This window comes from Carcharodon carcharias, chromosome 20, assembly GCF_017639515.1.
Source record: "Carcharodon carcharias isolate sCarCar2 chromosome 20, sCarCar2.pri, whole genome shotgun sequence".
Taxonomy (NCBI): Eukaryota; Metazoa; Chordata; class Chondrichthyes; order Lamniformes; family Lamnidae; genus Carcharodon; species Carcharodon carcharias.
In genome coordinates this window covers 74,677,610-74,699,010 of record NC_054486.1, presented here as the reverse complement: position 1 = coordinate 74,699,010, position 21,401 = coordinate 74,677,610, and the positions used below count along the sequence as shown (strand labels likewise).

At 39.6% G+C, this 21,401-nt stretch overlaps 3 protein-coding genes across 5 annotated transcripts in view; 2 read left to right on the top strand and 1 right to left on the bottom strand.

The window, feature by feature from the left end:
• Positions 1 to 3,801, top strand: part of znf839 (zinc finger protein 839) — a 56,569-nt gene extending 52,768 nt beyond the window's left edge. For both annotated transcript variants that reach the window (XM_041214416.1, XM_041214414.1), the window contains one exon: positions 292 to 3,801. In XM_041214416.1, coding sequence (XP_041070350.1) covers positions 292 to 1,400 — 1,109 coding nt within the window. In that variant the 3' untranslated portion in view covers positions 1,401 to 3,801. The remainder of the gene's footprint in view (positions 1 to 291) is intronic.
• On the bottom strand, positions 3,703 to 16,714 carry LOC121292456 (cyclin-dependent kinase 2 interacting protein). Its single transcript, XM_041214417.1, has 5 exons — positions 16,618 to 16,714; positions 9,308 to 9,482; positions 8,509 to 8,641; positions 6,172 to 6,301; positions 3,703 to 4,267 (listed from the first exon to the last, which is right to left on the bottom strand). Exons 1-5 carry the CDS (start codon positions 16,622 to 16,624, stop codon positions 4,065 to 4,067), a joined length of 648 nt encoding a protein of 215 aa, XP_041070351.1. The 5' UTR covers positions 16,625 to 16,714; the 3' UTR covers positions 3,703 to 4,064.
• A 462-nt stretch (positions 16,715 to 17,176) lies between these two features.
• Positions 17,177 to 21,401, top strand: part of tecpr2 (tectonin beta-propeller repeat containing 2) — a 120,867-nt gene continuing 116,642 nt past the window's right edge. For both annotated transcript variants that reach the window (XR_005946214.1, XM_041213868.1), the window contains exon 1: positions 17,177 to 17,340. The gene's annotated coding sequence lies outside the window, so the exon portion shown is untranslated. The remainder of the gene's footprint in view (positions 17,341 to 21,401) is intronic.

The window sequence follows — 21,401 nt, the reverse complement described above, 5'->3', positions numbered from 1 at the left end:
ACATTTGCCCTTGTAGACCTTGGCCGTTTTTTCCTACACAGGAAGAAATAATTTTGTGAACTTTTTAGCTTTTGTATTTCATAGCATTGCTTTTCTGGTCAGTTATAGGCTGTTGCACATTTATTCAGAACCAAATGCCAAATTGATAAACTGAAATTTTTATTTGGGTGGGTAAAAGTATAGTAATTCCAGTTGCATGAATTTTTTTGGTGTCATTGTATATTTGCAGCTTTATTAGATTGTATACTGTATTCGGTCTGTTTACTTACACAAGGTTTTCTTTTTCTGTAGGCCAGAAACAAACTGAATGTCCTACACTGGACGCTTGTGATACACATACAACATATGGATCGGCAGCTGTTCAGTTATTCGATAAACAAACAGATGGAGTGTTACTTTCTGAGAATAACATTAAAAATTCCAATACTGTAGAACAATCAACTTCTGAAGAATTGTGTTATCAGGTAACTCAAGTAACCCTGTCAAGTACTCAACTGCCCTTGTTAGAGGCACACAATGAAGTCCTAAATGATACTATACAAGGACAAGATGATTTTTTAGCTATGGACACAGATATTACAGCAGAGGAATTGGTTCAAGAACAGTTGTCTTGTCAAAATATTCCAGAACAGCTGAATGATACTGAACTAACCTCCACAGTGCAATCAGAGGATGAAATGACTGGTCCGAATTCACTTCTTTCAGATATGGCTAAAGGCAACCAAAAATGTTCTGAAGCAAGCAATTCTGTTCAGGATTTGCAGCATCAGATGGGAAACCAGGATCCACTTGGCAATCAGGAACAGACTGAGCAGCTGAATGATTCTGACATAGCAGACCAGATGCAGCAGCTTGAGAATGCTCTTTCTCGAGATGTGGAGCCTATAGGAGAGGTTTGTAGCACTGAAGGTAATCACTTACAACAGCGCGAAACTGAACAGACTTTTGAAACTGAAATCTCTACTCAAGTAGATCTTGATGGTCAGGTATCTCCTGAAGAGTTGAATGGATTGCAGAATAAAATAATGGGTCACTTTGAACAGAATGCTGATCAAAGAAATCAGGAGAGTTCAGAAAATATTCTGGAAAGCACAGTGACAGAAGATGGAGAATTAGAATTTCAACTACCTGTTGGAAGTCAGGAATTGTTGGCTCAGGGACATGATCAGATATTCATTCAAACTTCCGAAGGCCTAATTGTGTCACATGAAGGAACCGCGGTTGTGTCACAGACATCTGAAGGCATTGTTATAGTAACTAATGCTGATGGTACTACAATGCACATACGAACACCTGATGGTGTTCCCTTTGAAACTGTAGAAGCACTTCTTGCAATGGACTCAGAAGGACAAAGTGAAGGCCTGTTAGTTTCACAAACACAAACTGAAGTGGAACAATAAATGGGCTATCTTCACCCCATCTCAAAAAAAATAGCAAAAATAACTACAAGAAACTTTGCTGTTCATTGAAATGCTAAAATACAAAAACAGGGCTGTTCTGTTTTTTTTTAGAAGAAACTTGAGACTTTGTTTCCTATTGTGTTACTTTTATTACTTAATGTATTTTGTGTTGAACTTTATTGTCCCACAAGCTAACAAGTCTGGTACAAATGTGGATGTAAAGTTTAAAGAGTGGTTTACCCTGAATGTTGCATTATGCCTGGCAAGATATTTGAAAGAGTGAATGAACCCAGGTACATTTATATTGAAGTTTGTACTCTGGAACATAGATGTGACTACAATAGACCAGAAAATGTGATGTTGCTGCACTGAACTTGAATGTTTTTTTTTCTTTGCATCTTTATCTTTGACTCCTTATTGCTTATTGGAAATGACTATTTTGCCAATATAGTATTTGTATACCTTCTACTGCCGATTTTTGAAACTGCCTTTAAAAGATTAATTGTACTTCCATGAAAAAATTATAATAAATATAAATCTCTTGCTTTGTTAATTGAAAGTTTTGCTAAAATCTTAATTATTTAACCTCATTTTGTAATTCATCTCAAAACAGGTAAATGTTAAAATTAACCTGTAATTTGTTCCAAAATATCAGTTGTAGATGAGAACAAACCTTTAGTTTATTTAAATTTGTTAAAGGCCTTCAAGTTGCATGAAAGCATTTGGTAGTTTGATTTAAAACAGTGGACTTAAGTTGCAGTTTTGAAAACAGTTCTGAAATACAAGAATGTATTTTGTTCTTTCTGTATTTGTTTTACTGATTGGTTATCCAAATTGATCACTTAGTAATTTTAAGAACTCTTGGCCATAGAGAGAGCACAATGCTTTTAATACCAGCATTAAATTAATTAGGAAGCCCACAGATGTTCAATTGAAAAGATAAAAACCTTTAAGAGGAGACTAACTGAAGATGAAGCCTAGAATATTAATTCTGAAGTGCTTGAGTTTCACCTTGAGTAAAATTTTACAATGAAATGGTATGGTGCCAATGCATTTTTGGGTTATATGCCTTTTTTTTTTCCTGAGGGTTCATAAATCTCTAACTTTATCTTTAATTCAGGGTTAGTAGACAAAGAATAATTTATGGAGTTTGTTGCTTTAAGGTAAATTCCTTTAAATACAGTTGTGTCCCCTTTTGTAATGCAAAACGTTGGCTTGAGAATTTGCTGTCATTTTAGTTTGCAGTCCTATATCCTTGAGTTTTAAAATAGACTATCAAGATTTTTTGAAATGGGACAGTTGCCAGTTAGTGCTGGAGTAATGTTAGTTATCATCCAAATGCAAACTTTGTTAGAAAAAGATTGAACAAAACCCTTTAATCTCTTAGCTACAAGGCTGTAAATGTACAGCATGTTTTCAATAGTGCCAGTACACGTTCCTTTTTTCCTACAACCGATGTGAGGGATGCATTTAATGTGAAACTTGATGTCCTTTTGTATTGGTTTGAGGATGTAGAAATGGGAAAGTTGCATTTCTATGCTATGTACATATCAGCTCATGACCTGTGCAGGCTGTTCATCAAATATGTATTATGGCTGTGTTGTGCATGTTAGTAGTTTCCAGTCTCTTCAGTGTACAACAAAACTTTATCAAAGAGCTGTAATTTGACTGTTGTAAGTAATGAGAATATTTAAAGACTGATATGAAAATAGCAGAAATTGAATTTATTTTCTATTTTTAATAATATACACAGATATTTTGTAATGTCTTGCTTATCAGTACATTGTAATCTTGACAGACAGCTTTGTTGCCTTACTTTGATGGTGTGGTTAAAGTGCCATCAGTAATGTTCTTTAGCCCAATTGGACAGCAATTGTTGTCACGTGACAACTTCTTCATGATGTATTGGTGATTAATCATCTCTTGCTTAAGACAAATGACATTTACTTTGTTGCCGTTACAAAATGGAACTGCTCTCTGTCAAGGATCGACTTTGTAGCCAGCCAAAGGTTGGTTTGTACAGTGTATTATGCACCATTGTTAAACTGTTATAAATATTTGCTGTAGAACTTAATGCAGAGCACTTGTGCTTTTCTCACTACGTGGGTCTGAATATTTTGAAAAGCTGCCTTGCTGTTTTAATAGGGTGAAAACTTTGAATTCTACCATCAAGCTCCATTTAAACATTAGCAATATATGGAACAGTTTAAAATAAGCCACCACAGCAGCAATTTTTTTTTGTAGTTTTGGTATTCTTTGTTTTTACATTGCTTGAGAGTGCAAGACAAAATACAACTATAAATATCTTTCAGGACCATTGTTTAATAATTTCAACAAAATTATTTTTTCAGCATAAGTATTTCAAAGTTTCTAAAAAAAAAATAAATATATTTTTTCTTTGCCTTTTGTCACAATCATTGTCTTATTGGATTCTGCCACACATTAAAAGCACAAAATTTGATAATGGGTGAAACTTCTTTTGCTGTTCATGCAAGTTCTGTTCCAACCATTCATACAAGCTTCAAAATTGAGCCCAATCAATTTCAAGTTAAAACCTGTATAGATGGCTAAGCGATTTAAAAGCAAATGCACGCTTTTTCAAGTTGGAACTACAGATTTTACAGCAATTTGGTGATTTATCTCTCGGTACAAGTTGTGTTTTTATTACAAAGACCTGTGTCCAGTTTCCAACAACATGCTTTCACTGAGAAGTGTGGCTTTTTCTTCTATGTAAGGCTGGTATAGCCAGGCAGACAACTCCACCATCATAAGATCACAGCTACTGGTGTGAGCGATCTCTTGAACAATTACATGCTTTAGCTGCAGTTCTTTTTTGTACATCTCTGTTAACTCAACTGAGATTTCACCTAAAACAAAAAAGTTACAAATGAGTAACCTGCTGAGTCTTGCCTTTAAATCTACAATAGAACATTCCCAGTCTGAGTACATAAATGTAAAAGTCAAATTTTGAAGCAGTACTGTTGAAACATGTCCCTACTATAGTTCAGTAATGTTAATCTTTTTGAAGTTATGTAATCTCCCTTTGATAATTTTGCTGCCTAAGGCAATTAATTGCTGAACATTAAAGTCTGATCTGCAAATTTACTGTTCTACAGCTGGAGGAAAAAAGCCCATTAATTAATGATGGATGTGCTTATCTTGAGATGACCATATTGGGTTGGTTTGCCCAACACCCTTACTGCCAATTAGCCTGCTCATTGTTACTAGCTAAATCTCGTGAATAGCTACTTTAGTAAGTTACTAGAGTGCAATAATTCCTATGGAACCATGGCACAACATGTGATCCATATCTTTGAGAAAAGGTGTGAGAAAATTAGAAGGGAAAGGATGAACATTTTTAAAATGGTAGGTTGCAACCTAATGTTTACATTAAGCAGAGATTAACACAGTAGAAGAACAATCTTACATTCCCGTAAATACAAAGGAACAGGAGTAGACCATTAATCCCTTGAGCCTGGTCCACCATTCAATTAGTTCATGGCTGATTGCCTACCTCAATGATACGTTGCTGCACTATCTCCATATCTCTCGGTGTCAAAAATCTCCAGAAATCTATCAATTTCTGTCTTCAATATGCTCAAGAATTGAGCTTCCACTGCCCTCTGTGGTAGAGAATTCCAAAGAATCACCACCCTCTGAAGAAATTACTCATCTCAATCTTAAATGGCCTATCCCTTATTCTGAGATATTCCTTGGTTCTGGACTCACCAGCCAGTGGTAACATCCTAACTACATCCATCCTGTCATGCCCTGTAAGTATTTTAAGTTTCAATCAGATCACTGCTTGTTCTTTGAAACTCTAGAGAATACAGAATCTCTCCTCATAAAACAATCCTGACCCCTCCCAGGGATTAATTTGTGAACCTCTGTTACACTCCCTCTATGGAAAGTACATCCTTCCTTAGCTAAGGAGACCAAAATTGTACACGATATCCAGGTGTGGTCTCACCAAGGCTCTTATACAATTGCAGCAATTAATTCTGTACTCAAATCCACTTGAGATGAAGCCTTCATTATTGATTGTTGCACTTGCATGCTAACTTTCAATAACTCATGAACAAGGACACCAACACTTCCCACCCTCTCTCCATTTAAGAAATAACCTGCCTTTTTTCTACCAAAGTGGACAACTTCAAATTATTCACGTTATATTCCATCTGCCATGTTCCTTCCCATTCACTTCGCCTGTCCAAGTCTGCTTGAAGCCTCCTTGCATCCTCCTAATTTAAATTCCCGAGTTTTGTCATCAGCAAACATGGAAATATTACATAAATAAAAAAAAAAACTGCGGATGCTGGAAATCCAAAACAAAAACAGAATTACCTGGAAAAACTCAGCAGGTCTGGCAGCTCGGCGGAGAAGAAAAGAGTTGACGTTTCAAGTCCTCATGACCCTTCGACAGAACTTCTGTCGAAGGGTCATGAGGACTCGAAACATCAACTCTTTTCTTCTCCGCCGATGCTGCCAGACCTGCTGAGTTTTTCCAGGTAATTCTGTTTTTGTTATGGAAATATTACAATTGATCCCCACGTCCAAATCGTTTTCAGCCTATGTCTCTCAAATTACAAAAATCAATAGAAATGTGTTAATTTTCCTATGAATCAACAACTAGTCACCATTCCTCATGGAAAAGAACATTACCTTTCACAGGCAAGTGGAAGCAGGTCATAAGGAAATAGCGACTTCTACAATTTATTACTCCAATGGTTAACAAAATCTGACATTCATTTAATATTTAAATTAACCGTACAGAAATATTTTGTGGGCCATGTATGAAAAAGGGGCATTTCCCTTCCAGTTTCACCATACTGATAGGTATCAAGGTCAAGTATTCCTTTCATGGTTGCACAAAGCCTTTCCATCTTTAATACCAGTTTGACCTGAAAAAGATGATGCAAGAATTGTAACATTTAAATTGCACATTGTCCTAAGCAACTGCATTTGATTTTACCATTGTACTCAAAACAATTGAGCTACTGATCATGGATACATTCACTATCCTGATTAGCAAGCACTTACCTGAATATCATAAATAGTAAAACTAAGACAAATAATATACATTTCTGTACTGCTTAAATTTGTGAATGGTTCATCTCAGAAACTTAGGAAAGTTACTTCAATTATGTAAAAGTTATCAAAGTATAACTTTATTGAAATAAATTTTAGTGTCTTGCAAAGTTGTACTTGTGGATTGAAGATGATGTGCAACACAGCAATGATAAAATACAAAACAAAACTGCACTGTAGTAGGGTCAGCAAAAAACAATGTAGGATATTGACTAATTGTTAAATATCTAATCATTTTAAATGGTTCTGTTCAAGCATTACAGAGATATCTTCACTTCTTGCTAGCAGGGATTCTTCCTCAAGTAGGTACAATCACATAGTAACTAAGAAATCTGCAACGTTGTAATATTATAAGGTGACTTTTGACGTGGCTGAATGCAAGATCTTATTATATTTCATTTCTTCCTAACAAAGCAGAAATGTTCATTATTCAGATTTCAGCATTTTGTGACCCAGAAGCTCACAGGAACATAGTACTTTGTTCAGTAAAATGTTCAAATTCAATTTTGGTTTTAAAAACTCATTGCAGCTTTTATGGTAATTATATTTTTAAAATGTTTTTGCTGGCTTACTAATTGCCGTAAATGCAGCTTCAGTTTTTGCCATGTTACAGTTTAAACGTCACCCCCCAATTTTTTTCTTTGCCAGTAATTTATTTCAGTACAAAAAAGTTGGCATAGTCTGATATACCAGATTGTCTCAAGTCTCAGACATTTTTTCCACTGGCTACAGCTCTGCCCTAAGCCATTAGAATCTGGTTCCAAGTGATTGTGCTTAATCAGCAATCCAGAAAAGACCCACTTATGAATATGGTCTGTCCCAACATCTGACTTGCCATATGATAAACATATCTAATGATTTGTAATTCTAACAGGCAACAAGGAGTCTGCAGAGTGCTTATTTGAAGGGCTCACCCCTCCATATGGGTTAGTTGCTAGTTTGCCCTCCAACTGCAAGTTAACTTCTGGGCTTTTAAAGGTTATATGTGTTTCAGAAGAGTATTTTTGACATCAACTATTATATTTGTACTAGTGTTAAGATTTCTGTCTGCTATGGAAATGACTGATTCTAATAACGGGTGGACTTGTAAGTCTTTCAGTTAGGTTACAGGAGGAGACGAACCAGCAGGCATGACTGGAGAGAGAAGGGGGGAGCTGCACAGGAGTCCCAAACCAAGTCATAGACAATACTACTTGGAGGCTATCATGTTCCACAGCTCTTACACCACAGGCTTATTCCAGCTGCAGCAGGTGACATCAATCATCTGTTTGCTGTGCATATCAGGGTGTCACTTAGGCTCTCTACATCAGGAAGAACACGTGTCATATTCCCCATGGACAGAAAAGCCAAAGTACAGTGGACTGGATATCTCCAGGGTCTACAATGCCACAGGATGCACCCATATTGTCCTGTGTGCTCCCAGTCACAAGCCTGGCATCTTTCATCAGTTAAAAGTTCCTGAATATGCAACATATCATACAGATCTGTGCATGTTTTCCTGCCAATAGTGCTGATTCATTCATGCTCCACCAGTTTTCCATGCTGCCCCTCCCGTTTTGAGGATGTGCTGGACATCATGTCCTTGTCCTCCAATTCTTGCAGCATTGAACAGCACGTGAGCACAAATGCGGAAACACTCGGTGTACTGCAGTGCGCTTCCTCCCATGGTCCAGAAAGTGGAGCAACCATTCAGTGACATCCCAAATGGGCTACTTTATAATAAGAAACATCCCTCTTGACAAGGCTTATGACTCCATTCAAGAGCCCAAACAGACACATAGCATGCCTACAAGGGCTATCACCATTATTATTGAGCAATTAATTAGTGTACCTAAGCAATGCAACCACTGCGTAGAACTGAAGAAGCTCAAATAATATGGGTAAACTTTAAATGAGAATGCTGTGGTTCAAATTCATGCTTTGTGATGTAAGGCCAGAGCCCCAGCAGTTCAGCAAATAGGCCAATTGCAACCATAGATTGACAGTTTAAAGGATGACTAAGTTTTTTCACTATTCATACCATTTTGTCAAGAATATTGAGCAACTCAGTACAACATTCCTCCAGTTCGGTGTTATACTGGAAGTTAGCCTTTCCAAGATTAGAGTTAGCATCCTCTCCTTCAAATGCTTCCAGCCTGATTCCACTTTCTCTCCTAAAGAAATTAATACATGGGTAGAATGTCAGTATCGTGAACAGTTTAAAGGAAATTCTCAGATTGTGGACAAAATATTTCGTTTAATGGCAATTGAATAATAAACACTACAAATGTACAAGGAATAAATCTAGCCAGATTCCATTCTTGAGGGGCATTAATGTTTAGCTTCCCAAGTTAATTGATTCATGCTTTTTAAACAAATATCTCATTAAAAATATCAAATGCATTAGGTTTATTTGTGCATTTTGATTGTGAAAACAGCAATTGTCCGACTCAAAAGAGAATTATATAACGCAGAAGTTTGTTCACAGCTGTTTTATTACTTATCTTGAGATAAATAAAATTGTTGTGTGACAGAATTTGATTGAGGAAACAAGTCTTACTTTAGCTACTAGTGATAACCAACATTTAGAATAATTAAATTATTTTTCAAAATTTGTTCAGAAGTCATGTTTGCTATTTTCCAAAAACACTTGCAATGCTTTAACAATGATCCCTTTAAAGCACAACAGCTTAAACTGAAATATTGCAGAAAGGAAAGGCATGAGGTAAGGATTCATTTATGAATAAATTCACTGCTGAGGGCACGCATTTTAAAAAGAAAGCTTAAACACGTGATTGCAAAGTTTTACTTATAGAAACCTTAGTTAAGGTAATACATACTGGTTGCTGAGTTTAATATTAACAATTTTATTTGCTATTGAGAATCCTGTGTCATTAAACGTTTCCCATTTCAGCATGAAGTTATGCCAGTCTGCAGCAATGTCCTTTATTTTTCTGGCACTGTTGTTCATGTCTTTTTTTCTTGGAGTTATTAAGCCTGAGCTAGTACATGGAGCTATTAAAAACAAACATAAATACAATGATTTTTACAAAAGAAATCAGCAATAAACTTTAATTACTGACAACTTATCTTTGAATCTATTGGTGTAAAGTTATTACAAAAACTTGCATTTATATAGGACCTTAATGCTCTTGTGTAGTGCCTTGGAACATAATCCAAGCCAAATCTGACATGGAGTCATGCAAGGAGATATTAGGGCAAAAACAGAATTACCTGGAAAAACTCAGCAGGTCTGGCAGCATCGGCGGAGAAGAAAAGAGTTGACATTTCGAGTCCTCATCACCCTTCCACAGAACTGAGTGAATATGAGAGGGGTGAAATTCTTTTCTTCTACGTTGATGCTGCCAGACCTGCTGAGTTTTTCCAGGTAATTCTGTTTTTGCTTTAGATTTCCAGCATCCGCAGTTTTTCGAGATATTAGGGCAGATGGCCAAAAGCTTAGTCAAATAGTTTTAAGGAGTGTCTCAAAAAGTAGGATAGACAGATAAAGGTTTAGAAAGCTAATTCCAGTGCTCCAGACATAGACAGCTGAAAGCACGGTCGCCATCCATGCAGAAATTAAAACTGGGAAGGCACACCAGGCCAGAATTGGAGGAATATCAAGATTTAAGAGTTGTAGAGGTGCAGGAGATTACAAAGTGAGCAGCAGTGCCATGGATGGATTTGAAGACAAAAATGAAAATTTAAAAATTGAGGCGTTGCCAGATCCGGAGCTAATGTAAGCTAGCAAGCACAGGGGTGATGAACGAATGGGGGCTGGGCAAGTTAGAAACCAAGCAGCAGAGTTTTGAATGAGCTCAAGTTTACATAGGGTGGAAGACTGAAGGCCATTGGAATAGATAGCAGGGGTTTCACCTCCTCTTTTGAATTCAAGCTAATCTGGTTTATTTAAAAATGCAAATGTTCCCATTACACCTCACATTCTAAAACTTCACCTATGTTTACCTACTTAACATTTCAAACTTCTACCTCCTACCCAAAATCCACAAACAGGACTGTCCCAGCAGACCAATCGTGTCAGCCTGTTCCTGCCCCATGGAACTCATTTCTCACTATCTTGACTCCCTTCTCTCTCCCCTTGTCCAGTCCCTTCCCAACTACATCCATGATTCAGCTGACACCTTACGTCACATCAACAATTTCCAGTTCCCTGGCCCCAACCGCCTCCTCTTCACCATGGACGTCCAATCCATCTACACCTCCATCCCCCACGAGGATGCTCTGAGGGCCCTGAGCTTCTTCCTCAAACAGAGGCCCGAACAATCCCCATCCACCACTACTCTCCTCCGTCTGGCTGAACTTGTTCTCACACTGAACAATTTCTCCTTCAACTCCTCTCACTTCCTCCAAATAAAAGGTGTGGCTATGGGTACCCACATGGGCCCCAGCTATGCCTGTCTCTTTAGGAGGTATGTGGAACATTCCTTGTTCCAGTCCTACTCCGGCCCCCTCCCACAACTCTTTCTCCGGTACATCGATGATTACTTCGGTGCTGCTTCATGCTCTCGTTAGGACCTGGAAAAATTTATTAATTTTGCTTCCAATTTCCACCCCTCCATCATTTTCACATGGTCCATCTCTGACGCTTCCCTTCCCTTCCTTGGTCTCTCTGTATCAATTTCCGGTGATAGACTGTCCACCAATATCCATTACAAGCCTACCGACTCCCACAGCTACCTCGACTACAGCTCCTCACACCCCGCTTCCTGTAAGGACTCCATCCCATTCTCTCAATTCCTTTGCCTCCGTTGCATCTGTTCTGATGATGCTACCTTTAAAAACAGTTCTTCTGACATGTCCTCCTTCTTCCTTAAATGAGATTTTCTACCCACAGTAGTTGACAGGGCCCTCAACCGTGTCCAGCCCATCTCCCGCGCATCGGCCCTCATGCCTTCTCCTCCCTCCCAGAAACATGATAGGGTCCCCCTTGTCTCACTTATTACCCCACCAGCCTCTGCATTCAAGGGATCATCCTCCGCCATTTCCGCCAACTCCAGCATGATGCCACCACCCAACACGTCTTCCCTTCACACCCCCCCACCCCCCCAACCCCCCGGCGGCATTCCGTAGGGATCTTTCCCTCCATGTTACCCTGCTCCACTCCTGCATCACTCCCTACACCTCAACCCCCTCCCACGGCACCTTCCCATGCAATCGCAGAAGGTGCAACACCTGCCCCTTTACTTCCCCTCTCCTCACCGTCCAAGAGCCCAAACACTCCTTTCAAGTGAAGCAGCATTTCGCTTGCACATCCCTCAATTTAGACTACTGCATTCATTGCTCCCAATGCAGTCTCCTCTATATTGGAGAGACCAAATGCAGACTGGGTGACCGCTTTGCAGAACACCTTCGGTCTGTCCGCAAGCATCACCCAGACCTCCCTGTTGTTTGCCATTTTAACACTCCACCCTGCTGTCTTTCCCACATGTCTGTCCTTGGCTTGCTGCATTGTTCCAGTGAAGCTCAACCCAAACTGGAGGAAAGCACCTCATCTTCCGACTAGGCACTTTACAGCCTTTCGGACTAAATATTGAGTTCAACAATTTTAGATCTTAAATTCCCTCCTCCATCCCCACCCCCCTTTCTGTTTCTTCCTCCTCCTTTTTGTTTTTTCCAATAATTTATATAGATTTTTCTTTTCTCACCTATTTCCATTATTTTTAATATATTCCACCGATAATTTATCTATACATTTTATGCCCTTTTAGTCTTATTTCACCCCACCCCCACTAGAGCTATCTGTACCTTGCTTGCCCTGTTATCCATTCTTAATTAGCACATTCTTTTAAATAATATCAACACCTTCAACACCTCTTTGTTCTTTTGTCTGTGACATCTTTTGGTTATCTCCTCCTATCGCTGCTTGCTTGTCCCAACAACCACCCCACCTTCTCTCTCACCCCACCCCTTCTCTCCCCCCCCCCAACCCCTTAAACCAGCTTATATTTCACCCCACTCCTTTCTTTACTTAATTCTGTTGAAGGGTCATGAGGACTCGAAACGTCAACTGTACTCTTCTCCGCTGATGCTGCCAGACCTGCTGAGTTTTTCCAAGTATTTTTTATTTTTTGTTTAACATTTCAAACCTAGCTTATCTTTTGACACATCAAAGCCGTCAGACCAGCTGCCTTTAATTCAATTAAGTCCCACACACACACACACATATAGACACAAACCCCACTAATTTACAATAAATTCCAATAATATTATGAAAATTATTATATCTTCCTGACAAATAGAAAACCACCGGAAGGGGGATGCAGTCTTTAATGTTTTTACAAAGGTTTTTCACAAACATAGTCACCTTATTGCATTATCTTAATATATATTTGAGACAAAAGCTCAACAAGTATATATAAGATCAGGTTGACAACTGTGGTAATATGTTTTCATTATTTCAGGTTGGAGTAACAACCTCATCACAGAGTTCCCCTAAACAATGAGCTGGGCTCAGTTTAACAGTATCAATCACACATGACATTATCTGATTTTTCCTTCTGCCACTCTCCACATCCCCCTTTCATGTCCCAACCCAATTTTGTTCTGTATCTGGCCCTGAAAAAAAACTATCACACAATTCACTTACAAACTGTGCTTCAACACCCCAAATTTCTAGCCTTTGGCACTCTGTTTACCATGAAATTTCTCCAGTCACTGATTTGCTCAATGGCACCCTCATCTCACCTTTAATACACTAATTCCCCAAAAAAAACTATTACTCTCTCCCACCCCGGCCATTTCCCCTGGTATGGCCCTCATCGCCGCTTTTAATTTCAAGTCACACAGACTTGAGAGGATATGGTGGACAACTGGTTTAGGCATTCACTGCCAAGTCTGGTTGGACCACACAAAGCACCATCAGGTCCTGCTCTCATCTGCTAAAACTGCACTGCACTATTCAAATGAAAAGATAACTCCCAACTGCTTTTCTCTACTGCAAACAGTCTTCTTAAACCCCTCTCCCTCTTCCATGCTAATCTCCAATAATAACTGCAAGGATCTTGGTCTGGGCTGCTTCCACTAACCCACTGGACCAAATTTCCTCTAAATGTATCCCCACCCCCTGCCTCGAATGTGCATCTTCCTCTAGTTTCTTTCCTACCTCCCATTATGTCTTTTCAGAACTCGTCTTGTCCTCAATATTCATCTCCTGTTCTCTGTACCTTATTCGTATTAATCTGCTGACCACACAACTTCCCCTGCTGGCTCCCTTGTTAGCCAATATTGTTACCGGTTTTTCCTCTTCAGGTACTGTCCCTCTCTCCTTTAAGTCTGGCAACATCAACCTTTGACCCAGCATTTCCTCTAATTTATTTGCAGTTTGCAGACGATGGTTTCAGTATGGCCCCTTTAATTTTTTTTTTTAAAAACATGTCTCTCTCACACACAATAATTTAAAGGGGCCAACTTGTGCACAGCAACTTTCAGGTTGCTGCATCGACTTCACTCCACCCTCCTTGCAAACTACTGCATCATCTTCAAATTCCCTTTCCTCTCTAAAGGCCTTGAATGTGTTGTTGCCTCCCTTGGTAACACTGACTTCAGTCCCAACCACAAACTCTGTTCGCCAGCTACTAACTATATTCCTCTCCCTGGGAACCATCTGAGACTGACCAGGTTGTTGGCAACATTTTTGTCATATTTGACCCCAAGATGAACTTCCAAACACATATCATTGAGACTACCTATTTCCATCACCTGACTGTATCTATAACTCAACTCATCTGCTGAAATCCTCACCCATGCTTTTGTTACCCCTTAACTATTCCAACACACTCCAAGCTGGTCTACCCTTTTTAAATTCTGCTACCCATGTCCTTACAACAAATCCCATTTACCCATCATCCCTTTGCTCACAGACCTACATTCGCTTCCAGTCAAGCAACACTTCCATTTTAAAATTGCCATCCTTATCTTCAAATCCCTCTACAGTCTTACCCCACCCTATACCCGTAATCTCCTCCAACCCATAACCCTCAGATATCTGTGCTCCTCTATCTCTGGTAATTTGAGCATGACCTATTTTAATTCTCCACCATTGGTTGCCATGCCTTCAGCTCTGGATAAAGGCAAAATACTGCGGATGCTGGAAATCCGAAACAAAAACAAAAAGCAAAAAAATGCTGGAAAAACTCAGTGGTCTCACAGCATCTGTGGAGAGAAAGACAGAGTTAACATTTCGAGTCCATTTGACTCTTCTTCAGAGCTAAAGGGAAGTAGAAATGTGATGAAATTTATACTGTTTAAGGGAGGTGGGACAGGTGAAGCTGGATAGAAGGCCAGCGATAGGTGGAGGCAGAGGAGAGATTGCAAAAGATGTCATAAACAAAAGGCCAAACGATTGTTAATAGTGGGGGTACTGGCTAAAGGAGGTGCTAATGGTGACATTAAGAGTGGAAAGCAGAATGTGATAATGGCAGGACCAGGGTAAGCACTCTGGAAAGTGACAAATGGCCCTAGTGTGTGTGTGTGTGTGTGTGTGTGTGTGTGTGTGTGTGTGGGTGGGGGGGGTGGTGGTGGGAAAGGAGCTCAAAGGCTAAAAGCTGGGGTTAAAACAATAAAAATGGAAATAATTTTTAAAAATAGTAATAATAAAAATAAAAAATAAAAATGAATATAGAAAGGGGGATCAAAAAGGGGTGGGAATGGAGGAGAGTGTTCATGGTCTGAAGTTGTTGAACTCAATGTTAAGTCCGGAAGGCTGTAAAGTGCCTAATCGGAGCTTCACTGGAACACTGCAGCAGGCCAAGGACAGACACGTGGGCATGAGAGCAGGATGGGATGTTGAAACGGCAAGCGACAGGGAGGTCTGGGTCATGCTTGCAGATTGACCAAAGGTGTTCCGGAAAGCAGTCACTCAGTCTGCGTTTGGTCTCTCAAATGTAGAGGAAACCGCATTGGGAGCAGCGAACCCTTTGACCTTTTGTTTATGACATCTTTTGCAATCTCTCCTTTGCCTCCGCCTATTGCTGGCCTTCTATCCATCTTCACCTGTTCCACCCCCCTTAATCAGTACATATTTCACCACATTGCTACTTCCCTTTAGCTTTGAAGAGTCATACGGACTCAAAACATTAACTCTGTCTTTCTCTCCACAGATGCTGTCAGGCCTGCTGAGTTTTTCCAGCATTTTTTGTTTTTGATTTTGTCCCTAAGCTCTGGAATTCCCTCTCTAAACTGCTCTACCTACCTAACCTCCCTTTCTTCTCTTACATTCCATAAAACCTACCTCTTTGACCAAGCTTATGGCCATCTGCCCTAATATCACCTTATGTAGCTAGATATCAAGCTTTGCTTCATAACAGTTCTGTGAAACACCTTGGGACATCTGTTATGTTGAAAGTTGCAACATAAATACAAGCTGTTGAGGTTGTTCTTAATAGCTAGATAGTATCTTACATTTTTTTCATAAAATTTTGTCAATAGGAGTGGATTTTTGGCAGAATTTGCCCTTCTGGTTTATCCTGAGATTTAGGAATACCATTCCTTGAGCACAATACACTGCAATTTTGTTGGATAACACTCCTGTGAAGCACTTCAGAATGTTTTATTTTGTTAAAGGCACTATGTAAGTACAAGCAGTTATAGTTGAACAGCCAGAGGGCTCATGGCACGTGTGGTTGTGGATTTTAATCCACCTATATTACCTTTTATTTCCAATGAAGACGCATGACAATGGGAGGGCACACAGATTTAAAGCAATTAGCAAAAGAAGCTAAAGCAACATGAGAAAAAAAACTTATTCACGCAGCGAGTGGTTAAGGTTTGGAATGTACTGCCTGAGTGTGGTGAAGGCAGGTTCAATCGAAGCATTCAAAAGAGAATTAGGCTGGTATCGGAAAAGGAAGAATGTGCGGGGTTACGGGGAGAATGGCACTAAGTCCATTTTCACTGGAAGAGCCATGACGGACCGAATGGTCTACTTCTGCTCTGCAACAATTGCAAAGAATTTCTTTACGTAAAAAGATGCATTTCTATACTCCAAAATGAAACACGTGCCATTATTGACTATAAACCAAGGGTTTTAAGATGTGGCTGATGTAATAAATCCTCTATGTTTCAAAATGCACCCTCAAATGTCATAAAGCAAAAGCTGAGCAAATTCTGATGCAAAATAATGAAGTCATACCTTCCATTTTTACATCTGCGCCGCTTCAAACATGAAGTTGTACCTCAACTCATTATGATCGGGCACTTCCGGCAAAGTCCAACCAATGAAGCGCCTTCTTAGTGTCAATAGACTGACAGTGACCTAAACATGATTGGTGCAGGGCTCCAGACTGGATGAAAATATGAGGATCTCTGATTGGTGAAGAAGGCCCATGGAGCTCTGATTGGTGAATTCATCCAGCTTTCGTTAGGCAGGTAGACGGAGCTTTGATTGGTAGGAGAGTTGAACGGACCTATGATTGGTTAAGTGGCTGTTATGGAGCTCTGATTGGTGACGCTGTTGATCAGAATTATGATTGGCGAATCGCTCCAGTGACGAAACAGGTGGGCAGAGTTCCGATTGGCGAAGCGGTTGAATGGCGCTCTGTTGGTGAATTCGTCCAATGACGATACTAAAGGACGGTGCTCTGATTGGTGAATTGGTTGAACGGATTACTTATTGGTGGAGCCGTCCAGTGATGATGCGGGTAAACGGGGCTCCGATTGGCGAAATGGGCCGGTGACGAAGCAGGTAGATGGAGCTCTGATCGGTGGGGCGGTTGAGCCGGAGGCTGGGAAGCTGTGCGGTTTGTGGTGGTTCTGAAGCCGAAGGGGGTTTTGCGTCAGAAAGAACATGGTAGCTGGGGCGGAGTGGGGAGCGTCTGTGATGATCTGAGACTCGGAGGGGCCAACTCGGACTACAGTAAGTAGGGATGGGAATCTGTCTGATAGACATGGTGAATACCGTATCCAGCTCGGCCTTGAGCGGGCCTGCATTCATGGAGGGAGGGAACTGTTACTGGGATGGGTGATCCGTTACTGGGATGGGTGATCCGTTACTGCTGGGCCGGCTGAGGGGACAGGAGACTCTCTGGTATAGCCGAGATCGGCTGAACTGTTTACAAGATAAAACGCTGTGAAACTATTGAATAAAAGATTATAGGTAGGAACCTGTAGACTAAACTGTTTATAATATTTTAATAGTGTTGCATTCCCATCAGTAGCTGAATATTTCGCGTGCCTTATGTAAAATTATTTCTCGCCACGTACGTCTATCGCTCTAACATTTAGACAATATTGGAGAGTGATATCTGTTAAACTGAAGTGAATCAAACAATCCTTTAAGTGCACTATAATTTATGCAATATTCTGGAAGCAAGTGAAACTAACCAACACAAAAATATTGGCTTATTTTTAAACTTAAAAGTTCAATGTAATATATTTTCAAGACAGACTTTTCTGTGATTGCTCCTTACTAAGCCACAGCGCTCATACAAATTGGAGCTAAAGCAATCCTGGAATAACTTCAAAAATTCTGGCTGCAAACAATCATTAAGTATTTATTTTTAAAAGGATAATCTGTGTCTTATGAATATATTCCATGATAGAGTAAAACTACAGACTAGGTTTTCAATATTCACAAATTAAAACAGCGCAGGAAAAAAACAAATTAAAATCGGGTATGGATTTTCTAACTGTTTTCAGATTGGCAGCCAATGGCTTTGAGATAATTTAAGCAAATTTTAAAATTTATCACATTGCCAATCCCACTTTGTCAGGTACATATAATGACATGGGTAAGTGGCTTCCCAAAGTGGAAGGGGATATCATGGACCTTGAGTGATAGAAATCAGCAGTAAAACTGGAGGCACAACTAATATCTGAAGCTAAGATCAGCATTCAGGTCAGAAGATTGAAGTGACTTCAGAAATAATGAGACCCTGTTGCTGAAATATGTATTAAGTTTAGTTAGGCCAGAGTAGGAGGCCAATGGTAGGTTAAAGTTAGAACAGAAGAGAAATTGAAATGGCGAGTCATGTGGACGTCAGGATTATGCTTTACTGAAATTACAGAAAATCAATTACTCCTCTGATCAAGTTTCATTTCTGCATACCAAGTTATTTTCTCTTGTCTGAAATGAGGTCCAAGGAAACCATGAAATACTGCAAGTAAGTGTAATTGAGTAGTAGAGATGTTTTGTTGCACTGTTACAGGCAGTTGAAGATAAATGTTAGAATAAAAGAGAACTTCATTATTTACCTATGTAACTTAACTGTTAACATTCAGTGCACAAATAAAGTACTCTTTCCCCACCACCTGTCCTCCAGTTTTGGTAAGGAAGACTGAAAGAGTTGAGTTCTATAGTTTTGAGATTGTTGCAAAGAATGAGATAGGGATACCGCTAGAGCAAGAGGTACTGCTGAAAGAGTTACTTGACTGAACGAAAACCAAAATGGTGGGTCTCTTTGGGAATTAATTCATTCCTCCTCCTATCTACGTGCGTTTAAAACCCCAAGCTTGCCTCATGAGCTACCTCATCTTCTCTACTAATTTTTCAACCTTGCCCCACCATCTTGCTTTCTTTATTTTAAAAACTGTAGCATCACTTCTTCTGGTCCTGGAATATGAAAAATGTCATTACTTTCAGAAGCTTCCTATCTTGTATGGCATACTTAAATATTTAAATTTATTCTTATGAACATAGTTGTTTTGAGTTAATTGATAACTTACTTAGCAAAGGAAACAGAGTCTGACAGAAGGGACCAACCTAAATGGCTTGCCATTAAAATACATCAGCATGTTATGGCAACCTTGTCTTATGTAGCTGTGTGGTTTTGGAATGCAAAGTAGATGCACATTCAGATTTGCAGTAACCAAAATTTGAAGTGACATGTGTGCAAAGTGATGAGAAGTCTGGGCAGAGTCATTAGGGAGGGACTGTTCCCATTGGCGGAAGGATCAAGAACCAGAGCTCAGGGATTTAAGGTGTTTGGCAACAGAGGCAACATGAGGAAAAACGTTTTTTCGCAGCTAGTGGGGTCTCGAATCTACTTGCTGAGATTGTGGTGGAAGCAGATTCAGTTATTGCTTACAAAAGGAATTGGCTAATTAACTGCAGGGAAATAATTGCAGGGCTGCGGGGAACATGCAGTAGAGTTGGACTAGCTGAGTAACTCTTAAAGAGAACCGACATAAACATGACAGGCCGAATAGCTGCCTCCTGCGCTGTAATTATTTTATGATTATGTGGTGTAATGATTTAAATATAAACACTTTTTTTCAGATTTGGCAGCAGTCCTGGTGACTGTTAAATCTTATTATTTTGAAATGAACAGAAACAAAAATATATGAATTTCAATGATTTGCTTCTATTAACACTTGAGATTGGATGTTGACTTTCAATTTAACATCTGTAGAGTAACGCTTTCTGTTAGTGAATAACATATGGATAATGTTGAGGTAAATTTTGTTTGTTATGCTAAATAATATTAGTTCTAAATAAAAGTCCTTCCATAAACATTTTCATGAGTTGATTTTGTTATGATCCTGGACAAGCCTGATTCCAGAGTGAAACCCAGCTTGATAGGTCCTAACTTTTATTTTTGTTTAGATAGTGGTGGAGAGTAGCTACTAAACAGAGTCACAGGAGTCTGCTGATGAACTTTTAACAAAAGAATAAAACATTTATTCAACAAGAAAAGATGAACCATATTACAAAACTTCTTCACCCACAACTATACCTTTCCAGATATATGCAGATTTGTAAGGACAGCGCAAGATAGTACAAAAACTATCTTATACTTTAATGTTCACAGTAAGTACACAGTCCATGTGAACTAATTGGCGTTCTGTAGTCAGGTACACCACCCTATGAAACCAAGTGACAGATGCCACCCCAGACAGATGCTGTGGATCTCTCCTCAATTCCCTCCAGACGCTTGTCACACTGTGAGCCAACCAGTCTCACTGCACTCCTTCTTACACATGAGGGTTTCCAAACTCTACTCTCCAAGACCTTGGCTTGGAATCTTCTCCCAAACTGATGCTTTCTCTCAGAATACATTTGCAAGGATTTACCTCCAGGGTAGCGAACTCTCTTTCCAACGTTCCTTTTCCCTGGGTAACCGCATGTGTTCAAGCTGTCCTCCACGCACTCTCTCTCACCGACTCGGCTGTGAACAGTGCTTCACATGCCCATAGCACGGACTAACAGACCTTCAGTTGTCTATTTGGACCTTCTTGCCTCTTGCAAGCTGCTCTCGCTTTAATCTGCTGTCTGCAGCTTTTGTCACTTTAAATCTGAAGCTTGGAACCTTTCTCTCTGCCCCTCACTCTTAACTTAACAGGACCTTTTCCCGTTTCCTGTTCTTCCTTTGACTAGAAGGTCTGCTTGGGACTTTCCTCTGTTTCATTCCCCTGGATTTTGGGATGTTTTCTTTAGCTTGGGACTGCTATCTGTCCCTTTTGCTCCAGTCTCTCTCTGGCAACTATTTTCAACCAATTTTAGTTTAGGACTTGCTATTTGTCCCTTCTAGGTGGCTTCTGTTTGGCAGCTCTCTTCAAAACCAGCTGAACTCCAACAGCTTCCAAAACAAACTGCTGTTTCTAGCTTTTCTGTGCATGTGTCTGTTGGAGTCTGTGGCTTCTCTGGACCCCTGGTGCTAGGTAACAGCCCAATTTTCTCTTGTTTGTTTAACCTAGTTGTAACAGTCGTACAAACCTCATTAGAAATGCCAAGCACCTTTCAAAGTGAAACTAAAACTCAATTTGACCTTTTCTTAATTCACGTATACAGAAATACAAATCAAACAAACTTTAAAGCTAAAACTCATTCCTAACACTCAAATACAAATATAACTTACTTAAACTATCTCTATTTTCTGGCAATTTGGGGAGGAATAAACATTTTTTTTAAAGGAAAAATGTTTCCAGGTCATTGGTTGTTTGGAAGATTTGTAGTGTCATATTGGGTTGTGGTTAACA